Source organism: Panthera uncia, chromosome C2 (genome assembly GCF_023721935.1).
Source record: "Panthera uncia isolate 11264 chromosome C2, Puncia_PCG_1.0, whole genome shotgun sequence".
Classification (NCBI taxonomy): Eukaryota; Metazoa; Chordata; class Mammalia; order Carnivora; family Felidae; genus Panthera; species Panthera uncia.
This window is the reverse complement of record NC_064810.1, coordinates 88,892,979-88,905,162: the sequence shown is the minus strand read 5'-3', so window position 1 is coordinate 88,905,162 and position 12,184 is coordinate 88,892,979. Positions and strand designations below refer to the sequence as shown.

At 34.1% G+C, this 12,184-nt stretch overlaps 1 protein-coding gene across 8 annotated transcripts in view; it reads left to right on the top strand.

Annotated features, from left to right (window-relative positions):
* Nucleotides 1-12,184, top strand: part of NAALADL2 (N-acetylated alpha-linked acidic dipeptidase like 2) — a 1,336,058-nt gene that overhangs the window by 1,020,922 nt on the left and 302,952 nt on the right. For all 8 annotated transcript variants that reach the window (XM_049629585.1, XM_049629587.1, XM_049629586.1 and 5 more), the window contains one exon: nt 1,545-1,664. In XM_049629585.1, coding sequence (XP_049485542.1) covers nt 1,545-1,664 — 120 coding nt within the window. The remainder of the gene's footprint in view (nt 1-1,544; nt 1,665-12,184) is intronic.

The following is a 12,184-nucleotide window of genomic DNA, read 5'->3' as shown; positions in this document are numbered from 1 at the left end:
TATATATATATATATATATATATATATATATATAGTGTCTATGTGGTAGTATGTAAATACGTAAAAAAAAAAAAAAGTGCTGTTTTTCCACAGCACTTGTTGAACAATTTTTTAAGGGACATCTTTTTTTAAACAGTATTATGTGTGAAGCAGAGTATTTAAGCTTAAGGTCATCATTCCTATTCATTTAAAATATTTACTAATTTTAGGTGTGCCTGAGTAGTTCAGTTAGTTAAGTGTCCAACTCTTGCTTTTGGCTCAGGTCGTACATGATCTCACTGTTTATGAATTTGAGCCCTGTGTTGGGCTCTGCACTGACAGTGTGGAGCCTGCTTAGGACTCTCTCTCTCTCTCTCTCTCTCTCTCTCCCTCTCTCCTTCTGCCCCTCCTCCTCATTCTCTCTCTCTCTCCCTCTCTCCTCTTTCTCTCTGTCTCAAAAAAAATATGTATTTTAAATGAAATGTCTTTTCAGCTCTCTTGCAGAGGTATAGCTGAATGTTCAACTTGAAATAGGGATAATATTATTGATTTGTTAGGTGCACATGCCCTTATAGTCTTCCATCTCATAGTGTTGGAGAAAGAAAAGTAAGTTCCTAAGACATGAAGTTGTTCAGTTTTTAAGTCATTTCCATAGAATTGTCACCATGATGATTAGTCATTAAATATTTGTGCAAGAAAGGAGGAAAATAATAGAAGACCTTCTTAGTGCACCTTATTAATAGGCTTAGTGGTATTCAGTTTGGGGAATAGTTCAGCAGAGAAGTAGAGAAACCATTCTGCTAAAATCATTTTATGCTACTCATGTGCATAAAATGTATCAGGTTTTATTTCAGGTAATATGTGCAGGGACAAAGGTGTATTATGCCCCATTTTGCTCAGAATAAAGAGCCACTTATGTAAAAATTAGCTCATTGTCTCAAAGGAAAGGCCTAGTTTGATTAATCACTGAAATAGTTTACCCATGAATTATTCTCTAATTCAATAACTATAAAATCAAGTTCTGTGTCTAGAGCAAACTTTCCATTCTGTATTCTAAAGTTGAATCACATACGATGTTAACCATTTAAGAACATTTTCTTTTAAAATTTGACTTTTTTCAGGAACGTGCTTAAAATTATTTTGTCATGGGGAGCCTGGGTGGCTCAGTCAGTTGAGCGTTTGACCTTGACTCAGGTCATGATCTCACAGCTTGTGAGTTCGAGCCCTGCGTCGGGCTCTTTGCTGACAGCTCAGAGCCTGGAGCCTGCTTTGGATTCTGTGTCTCCCTCTCTCTCTGCCCCAACCCACTCACATTCTGTCTCTGTCTCTCTCAAAAATAAATAAACATTAAAAAAATATTTTGTCATATATGATATGTAACTCCTTACCCTCTTTATTTAAAATCCTTTTATGACCTTTGTACACTCTAATAGAATAGATTTTTTAAAAACAGTTGTATACTATGGTGATTTTTAGTAGAAAGTATTTCTTATTCAACATATAAATGATAAATTAGAATCTGTTACTTTTATCATGATAAAGATTTTTTTGTTTGTTTGTTTCAGGATTTCAGGAAGGTTCTGCAGAGAAATGTTGTGGCTTACATTAGTCTCCATAGTCCCATAAGGGGTAACTCAAGTCTATATTCTGTAGCTTCACCATCTCTTCAGCAACTGGTGGTAGAGGTAAGATGAACTAGTTTTTAATAAAACGATCATACAAAATTGCCTATTCTCCATAATTTGGCATATCTTGATGTTTTCACTTTTTTAATATGCATAAAACCATCTGTGTTTTTATTATTTATTTATTCATTTACTTATTTACTTATTTATTTATTTTGAGCGCGCATGAGAGAGACAGAGAGAGAGAGAGAATACTAAGCAGGCTCCACATAGTCAGCACCAAGCCCTACATTGGGCTTGATCTCATGACCCGTGAGATCATGACCTGAGCTGAAATCGGGAGTCGGACACTTAACCAACTGAGCCATCCAGGAGCTGCCAAACCATCTATTTTAAGGAACTATCTATTACTAATTTTTTATCAATATTCCTTTAACCAATTTCTTATGTTCTGCAATTCTGCATCCTGCATTTGCTATGGTGATAGTTGTAGATAAAATTTTATAGTTATAGAGAACATATATAAAAATATAAATTTATTTCTTAAAAATTGAAATTCAGATTTCAAGTTCCCAATTCTATTGATCTTGACATTTTGTGGTAAATTTGGTTACTTTTAGATTTCTCCCCCCTCATTCATGTTTTGAGCAAATTTGGGACCTGCCCTATGTTTTCAACAATATTGTACTCTGCCTAAAAGCAGGATCTATGTCTAGTTCCTAGAATATAGTGATAACTAATTAAAGATATTTAGAAAATATTATTTGAAAATACTATGGGAAAGGACAGCATTCATTTTCCTAAAATGTAACTTGAAAAATAATCATGTAGTTTGTGATAATGTCTCACTAGAGATATTTATTTATTTATTTTAAATTTTGTTACTTCTGGTCTGTTTCAAATAATTTTCCAGAACATCTTTCCTGTTTGTTAGTTGAGTTCATGCTTTTATTTTTCAATCTTTTTATGACTTATACTACAGATAAAATGATACATGTTATTCTTCAGAATGAAAGTAATCATGCCACCTCTGGAGGGTGGTTTCCTCCCACCCCAAAAGGTTATTGGTGTGTATTCGAAATGACCTTTTCAATGCCCGCGGTTTCCAGTGAGTGTCATAGAAACTGAACTAGAAAAAAAGAGAGATAATGAACAGTGCTTTAGATTAGCCATAATGCCTGATTGAAATGTAATGCAAACTAACATTTTATGACTTTCATAAAGTATTTTCTAGTTTAATAGTTTTCATTGACATTTCCATATGTAGTATAATAAAGAGGACATTATGAAAGATGAAATGGATAAATCTGTACATTTGAGATCAGCCAAACCTCAGTGTGCATGCCCTAAATTATATCCAGTTCTGTAAGTGAATTCCTCATGCACTTTGTACTGCTTTGCATTCTGACTCTCCTACCTGCCTGAAAAAACTCAAAAGAAAATCAGCAGATGTCTCTCTTGGAAAGTTAAGATATTTCTGTACAAGTGAGATATCAAGGAGGATAGCATTAGCTCAAGTATCTCGCAACTGGGGCAGGTTAGTTTAAAATTTGTCTTTTCCTTCTCATGTGTTACAATATTTATATTTTGAGAACCTTGGAAGATATGTAATCATTGAAATTCATAAGCAAATATAAATTAAAAACTGTTAAGTGCTATAAAATCTAGAGAAATATTTATCTATAGAAATTTCTGAGAATAAAATGCTATTTAAAATGTTTTTGCACCATCTTATAACAGAGAACTGTAAAATATTAGCATTTAAACCCAATTATCTAAAAGTACAGTAATGAATAGTGACATGGAAGATGTACCTTTTTATCTGTTTGGGGGAAGACAGTTTTTGTTCTATAGTTTAAAATATTTCTATACTAATCCAAGAATTAGTATATAAATTCTAATTTATTCAAAGAAAAATTCCTTTCAGTTGAAAGAGAGTATATGTATGTTCTATAGGACAATTTAGAAAGGTAGGATTATCAGAGATTCAAAAAAACAAAAGCATATGCAATTTTAAAAAATGGGAATTACTTAACTATCTATATTGAGTTTTATTAACACAAAGCAAATATACAGGGTAATTTAAGATATATTTTACATACAATAATTCAATGCCAGTATTTTTCATTAAAATGTGAACACACTTAAAAATATAAAGGGGAAGAGAACTGAAGGAAACAAAACCTCACAGTAATTTGTATAATTTAAAATAACGTAACACCAGTGGCATTTTAAAAAGAAAGATTTAAAACATTTCTTTCAAAAGAAAGGAACTGATTAACCGATTATAACATCAGAACATAAGTAACTTTACATACAAAGACAAAGATATTTTATTAATCTTCAGGACCTCTGTATTTCATCATTTTACTTAGATTCTGTTACCATATGCAAACACATGTTTCATATAAGGTAGTATAGACCAAACAACCAAGCAGAAACAAATTAAAAATGATTTTTCTACAAAGAACAATATTTTTTTTTATAAAGCATGCTGACTAAATTGTGAATGACATAAGATTATACAGAATTTTAGGTACTCTTGTATAGCAATGTGCAGAATCAAAAAAACAAAACTTTCTAAGTCCATGTGACAGAAATAAGTATATCAGATGTAGTCTTTAAAGTTTAATATACAGTACTACATTTATTTTAAAGACTCTACAATTATAGGATAGTTTTTTTTTTACATTTATTTATTTTTGAAAGACAGCACTAGTGGGGGAGGGGCAGAGAGAGAGAGAGAGAGAGAGAGAGAGAGAGAGAGAATCCAAAGCAGGCTCCAGGCTCTGAGTTGTCAGCACAGAACCTGATGCTGGGCTCAAACTCACAAACCATGAGATTATGACCTGAGCCAAAGTCGGATGCTCAACGAGCTGAACCACCCAGGTGCCTGTATATTATAGGATATTTTAATGGACTATCAGCTTGGTAAGAAAAAATAAAAGTGAAGTAGTTACCCTAAATCAAATAGCTGTTCAAATTTCACTAATAATGTGTTATCCCGATCAAGGAAGATGACAGTTTCATTGTCCTTGGCCCATTAGATATTGATATGCTATTATTTTTGTTTAAGTTAGATTTACTGGATGAATCGAAATAATAATTTACATATAGTAACTAATGTTCTCCCTTCTTAAGTATCAGGTTGATGAATTTTGACAAGTGTGTACAAGCAGGTAAACACCGTGACAATCAAGATACACAGTATTTCCATCTCAAAAATTTCCCATCGTAGCCCTTTGTATTCAGTCTCCTCTCTTCTTCCCTAGTTCCTGGCAAAGACTGATCTGATTTTTGCCCAAATGTTTTTTTTTTCTTTCAGAATAGCATAAATAATGGAACCTTTCAGTATATAGTCCTTTCTGTGTGACTTCTTTTACTTAGCATACTGATTTTTAATTTTTTTTAATGTTTAATTTTGAGAAAGAGAAAGAGCATGAGCAGTGGAGAGGCACAGAGAGAGAGACAGAGACAGAGACAGAGATAGAGAATCCAAAGCAGGCTCCTGTCAGTGCAAAGCCCCATGTGGGGCTTGAACCCATGAACTGTGAGATCATGTTAAAGTATGCCCATGTTGTTACATGAGTCAGTACTTTTACAACATCTCTGACAAGGAAAACAAGTCAATCATGTCTGGGATGAACGCAACGTACATTTGTAGCTTTTCCTCCACTTTGGTATTCTAGCTTTGATTTTGAGGACTGACATTAAGAAAAGAAGCCATTTCTCTGAAGTTAGTCTACTAAATTTGAACTAAATCATACTGAGTGGAGAGGATGCAATTTTTTGAGGATTCAGATAGGTTTGGTGAATCTGAATCTACTACCAGTGACTACAGCTTTTTCTTAGAACTCATGAAAGGTTGACGTTAAAAAAAATTACCTAAAGAATAATGAAAAGCTGATGGTTACCAAAGCTAAATAATAGAAACATGAGATTTCATTGTACTGCCCTCTCTTCTTTTGTATTTATTTGGAAATTTTCATGATCACTTGAAAAAAAACTCAAAAAAAACAGTTTTTCTAAATTGTAACACTGATAACTAATAAATTAGTTTGTCTTCTGAAAGGAGTAATAATCTACCAGTGAGCTACCCACTGAACAGTAAGTAAGAGGCAAAAACTAAGGCTTTATGTGGTTGGTTTTTTCCTGTTACTTTTGTTACCATTTTGAACCAGCATTTCTGCTTTCTTTGTGCTACCAATATTTTCCCAAAAAATAATAATTAGTTCACTTAAAGCAGCTTGTAACTTTTGAAATTAAAAAATCTCCATTTGAAAAACTAAAAATTAAATATAAATATTTTTAAATCCCTATTTCAGAAGTGGCTATATATTTTCAAATTATAAATTACCTCGCTGTATCCTTTGCAAAAATATTAACTTCATAGTAATATTTTACTTATTTACATTTTAGTATACAAAAATACAGGGAAATAACTTTTTTTAATATGAAATTTATTGTTGAATTGGTTTCCATACAACACCCAGTGCTCATCCTAACAGGTGCCCTCCTCAATACCCATCACACACCCTCCACTCCCTCCCATCCCCCCATCAACCCTCAGTTTGTTCTCAGTTTTTAAGAGTCTCTTCTGGTTTGGGTCCCTCCCTCTCTAACTTTTTTTTTTTCCTTCCCCTCCCCCATGGTCTTCTGTTAAGTTTCTCAGGATCCACATAAGAGTGAAAACATATGGCATTTGTCTTTCTCTGTATGACTTATTTTACATAGCATAACATTCCAGTTCCATCCACATTGCCACAAAAGGCCATATTTCATTCTTTCTCATTGCCACGTAGTATTCCATTGTGTATATAAACCACAATTTCTTTATCCATTCATCAGTTGATGGACATTTAGTCTTTTTCCATAATTTGGCTATTGTTAAAAGTGCTGCTATGAAACTTTTTTTAAACTTATAGTGGTAATGTGCATTATAGACACATTATAGACACATCATATCAAAAAAGTAAGTTAATTACATAAAACAACAAATTTTTGACAAAATCCATTAAAACATTTTATTTATTTTTTAATGTTTATTTGAGAGAGAGACAGAGAGAGAGAGAGAGAGAGAGAGAAAGCTGGGGAGGGCCAGAGAGAGAGGGGGACAGAGATTTCAAAGTCAGGCACTTAACCAACTGAGCCATGCAGGCACCCCTCCAGTAAAACATTTTAAATGAACTAAGTCTTTTGTTGTGAATTCTTCTTCCAGTCTGTGGCTTGACATTTCACTCTCTTCCTGTAGCAACATACCTTAATTATTAATCTTATACAAATCTTCTAAACAGCATTTGTTTTTCCAGAATCTGATATAAAGCATGGCGAACTTAATTTGGTATTGATGTTTAAAGAGCATTATAAACCTTTATTATCTACTCTCTCATTCACAAGCATTTGAGTGAGATAGATGACAGACAGATAAATAGATAGATAGATAGATAAATAGATAGTAGATAGAGATACTTTTCATTCTACTGTGGATTATATAATATTCTATAGAGATGAATAGAGTCCCGATGCCTCCTAAATGAGTAGGGAATAAAAGATCTTTTAAGATCCATTTTTTAAGAAAAATCTTCTTTGAAAATAATTTCCATTGACTCCTTAAATGTTCAATAAAGGATATATAGGTCAATGTCCTCTTAGTTAATGAAACACAACTGTCTTCATGCAAATTTAGTTGTGAAATTAAAGATAAAATAAGATTACTCCCCAAATAATAATTTTAAATATTAGGATATGATACTAACATATATCTCTCTCTGTTTCTCTGTCTCTCTGTCTCTCTCTGTCTCTTTCTCTGTCTCTCTCTCTGTCTCTCTGTCTCTCTCTCTCTCTCTCTCTCTCTCTATATATATATATATATATATATATATATATATATATTGCTCTTTCACCTTTATTTTTTGAAATAATTTTTCATAGTTCACAGAAGGTATTGATTTTGCCTTTAGAAAAATAGAATTTGATCATCCGTGTATTAGTCAGTGCTCTATAAATCTCAAGTAAATAGTGAAGAACTTTCTAAGAGGTTATTTTGGGGAAGCCTCAAGCATTTGTACATATGAAAGTAGTCAATCTCGCTATATTCTTCTTAAATGTCACTTTTGAAACACCTGTGAGACACTGGCAAACCTGATCAACACCAAACTATTGCATCAATGTTGTAAAACTGTCCACATGATGCACAATGTTGTTGTTATGTTTTTAGGCCATGAAAAAAGTAGCAAAGCTGTTTTTCAGTTTTATAGTGTTTTTTTTTTAAATTTTCATGTTTTATTTTTTAATACCAAGAACTGCCCACTAGAAAATATAGTACATATATCTCAATTCAACTGCATACATTAGAGCATTGAGCCCAGAACCAGACTACACTATTACTTCATTATGAATAGCACAGTCTGTTTCAGAGCTCTAAAATATGATAAATATTTTTATAAAGAACCCAACTGTATATGACGTTGTTGTAGGTATTGTAGGGAACAAAATTTCAGATGAAATGTCCCTGTTACTCTGGAGCTTATGACTTTACCACAAACCTAAGACATGCATAAGTAGCTAAAATATAGGGGTGAGTGTGATAGGACTATACTGGAATTCACAGGAAAGACGCAAATGAAATCAGTTTAATTCAGAATCATGCATCATATAACAGTGGCAAAAAGATTGAATATACTCAGAATCTTGAGGAAATTTAGCGGTCTGTCTTGTCAAGGCCCAATATTTTGATCATGTAAACGAACTGCTCTTTTACTGAACCACCCAATGCTTCTTTTCAAATCACACAACTACAACTGATGTCCATTTCCATTTCCTTGCTCAAATCAAGTGTAACTTTGTTATGCTTCTGATTTTTTTCTCGTGTGGAGGGGTACTGGACTGCTACAGCTGTGTCTGCTGTGGTACTTGTACAGTTGCTACTAAGTGCCACAGGGCTGGTTTCCATTCTGCCTGATCATGTCACTGTTCTCTAAGGGGTCGAAGCAAGACCTAGGAGATATTTTAGTCCTAGATGGTAATTGGCTCAAATGCTTGAGTTTCCAGAAGTCTGATTTTCAAAAAAACAGTTATTAAATTAATTTTTTTTTCTCTCGGGAGCACCTGGGTGGCTCAGTCTGTTAGGCGTCTGCCTCTTGATTTCAGTTTAGGTCACAATCTCTATGGTTTGTGAATTTGAGCCCCCCATTGGGCTCTGCGTTGACAGCACAGAGCCTACTTGGGATTGTTTCTCTCTCTCTGAGCCTTCCCACTTGCAGTCTATCTCTCTCTCTCAAAATAAATTTAAAAAAAAAACTTAAATTTTGTTCTCTTGATTTTATTTTTACACACTGTGGAGTTAAAATAACTAGTCCTAGTATGCTATGGCTGCCCTAACAGAATACCACAGTGTGGGTTCCTGAAAGAACAGAAATGTGTTTTCTTAGAGTCCGCAGGCTAGAAGTCCAGGTAAGATTCAGGCAGGGCAAATTTCTCCTGAGGCCTCTCTCCTTGTCTTGCAAAAACCAGCTTCTCACTGTGTCTTCACATGTTCTTCCCTGTGTATGTTCATCCCTGGGGTCTCTTCTACTTCTTATAAGGACACCAGTCCTACTGGATTAGGGCTCCCTCCTTATGCTCTCATTTAACTTTAATGACCTTGAAGGCCCTACCTCCAAGTATGGTCACATTGTTGGCTAGCTTTCAACCCCTGAATTTTGGGAAGAGACAATTGAGTCCATAATACTGACCAAAATGCAAAGTGGTAGAGTACAGAAGGTATAGTGGTCGAGTTAAAATAGCTGTCTTTTCTTTTTCCCTTTCTGTCTTGTTGATCATTTTAATACAGAGTACTGAAACAAAGCTTAATTTCTATTCTACTTGCCCATAAAATATAAAAGTAAAACTGACTGTGAAACGTTCTCTACTGGCTTGTCTTTCATGATACATGACATAGTTTTTATTTGTCTATTTGTTTTTATCTTTGTTAGTTTTTATCTTTTGTTTAGTCTTTAAGGAGAGAAATTCTCTGTGATTTCTTGCTCACTATAAATTACAACTCTTTTCAGTGGATTCTACTTAATTCTACTTAATTTATCCTCCTTTTTGCTGCTTCTACTACCAGTAGCCAACTGAAGTGACCATAAAGACTAATAAACTGATTTAAAATCCTATCTTACACTAATTTACCACTTCAATAAAGTCTCACATTTAAAATTGTGATTCTATTGGCAGGTTAATCTATCTCCTAGTTTTACAATACTTTTCTTTGTGTTAAAACCAAGCAATCCCTCCAGTTTATTACTGTTTTACAAGGTTTTCTGTTCAGTATATGCTAGCAATTTGTAAATCCCTTTTTATTTAAATCTAGACACCAAAGGAAGTCTTAGTCAGATACTGGCTAAAACCTTGAATTTCAGAAGGCAACTGATTTAAATATTTGGATGACATAGCCAAAGAACAGGACAAACAATTAGAGATATTAACATATTAATAAATTGAGTGTGAACTCATCCATATAATCAAAATGAATGTCACATTCTTAAAATGGCTTTAGCTGAGTTAGTTTTAGTCTGTGACTTTTTAAAAATATTTATTTATTTATTTTGACTAAGAGAGAGAATGCAAGCCAGGGAGGGACAAAAAGAGAAAGAGAGAAAACCTCAAGCAGATGAGGCTCAAACCCACAAACCTTAAGCTCATGACCTGGGAGTAAATCAAGAGCCATATGCTTACATGACTGAGCCACATAGGCATCCCTAATGTGTGATTTTTTTTAATGTTTATTTATTTATTTTTGAGGGAGAGAGAGAGAGAGCATGAGGAGGGAAGGGGCTGTCGTGCAACTCAGTGTGATGCAAAAGGAAAGGGTTACTGAGTCCAAATGGCTTGGAACAATGAGAGCCCCAAAGGGACTGCACCAAGAAAAACTTTTAAGCAGGAGAAGACTGAGTGAAGCCCTGACTTGGGTAGTTCTCTTATATTTATTGGGGAGTGAACAATAGTATGTGAAAATGAAAACAGAAAAATAAGATAATATCATGTGAGACATACCATGACCCTAACTACATGACTGCCTATGCATATACATCATCTTGGAAGGAAAAAACTTCAGCTATTTTTAGCATATGTTGTTTCCAGCATGTCTTGTTTTTCCCTTGGCTGAGCAGCTACTGGGTTCAGAATGTGCTGCCTTCAGCATGCACTGCTCTTGTCTTACTTTATCTCTTCTGTCCTCTGTATTCCCACAAGGGACAGAGAGGGAGCGAGAGAGAGAGAGAATCCCAGGCTCTTTGCTGTCAGTGCAGAGCCTGATGCAGGACTCGAACTCACAAACCCTGGGATCTTGACCTGAGCTGAAATCAAGAGTTGGATGCTTAACTGACAGAGTTGCCCAGGCACCCCAGTCTGACGTTTTGATTAGTATATTAGACACCAGACCTCTATAGGACTCAAAAGAATAACCATTTACTCAGGAGAAGTATTAGTGAATCACCACTTTTGGCAGGTTAGATAAAACTGTTTCACCTATATGTATGTACCAGGAACATACAGCATCACCTATACAGCATCATTAATGAAGTATACTACACTTTACCATTTTAAAAAATGAAACTTATTCTGGTGAACTAGTTGTCCTTTATCTCCACTTGATCTTTAATCTCTTTTGGTTAGAAACCTAACTTAACTGATGTCATCGATTAAGTATCTATATAGCCGTTACAATAGTAATGTTTTGCCCTTATGATATATGACATTTTATTTAAAATTTTTATGAGTAATTAAATTAAACAGAAATGGTTTCATGCTTAAAAAATTTTTTTCAAATATATCTACTGGGATGATTTTAGTTTCTATTGGCATATGCTTACCAAAAGTAAGTTGTATAAATTATGATTCCTTTGCTTTTGTTTGTTATTTCTGTTTTTTTTTTTTAAGTTTATTTATTTATTTTGAAAGAGAGCATGTAAGCAGGGGAGGGACAGAGAGAGAGAATCCGAAGCAAGCTCTTCACTGTTTAGCATGGAGCCTGATGCTGGCCTTGAACTCAGGAACCATGAGATCATGGCCTAAGCGAAAATTAAGAATTGGATGCTTAACTGACTGAGCCACACAGCCACCTCTGTTATTTCTATTTTAAAGGGGCATGTTAACCAAGCAATTTTGTATTTGTGTTGATATTTTGTATTTGAATGGCCCACTTGGTTTTTTAACAAAATAATTTTTTCCTGTATACCAACAATGAATTACCTGATGGAGAAATTTAAAATGCAATGCCATTTACAATAGCAATGAACACAATAAAATACTTAGGGATAAATTTAATCAAAGGAGTGAAAAACATGTACACTGAAAACTGTTAAGAAATTGATGAAAAAGAAGAAGACACAAATAAATGGAAAAAAGTTCATGTTCTTAAGTTAGAAGGATTGCTATTATTAAAATGGCCATGCTAACAAAGTGGTCTACAGGTTCAATGCAGTCTAGATCAAAATTCCAATGATGGCACACCTGGGTGGCTCAGTAAGTTAAATGTCTGACTCATGATTTCAGCTCAGGTCATAATCTCATGGGTGGTGGGATCAAGCTCCACGTCA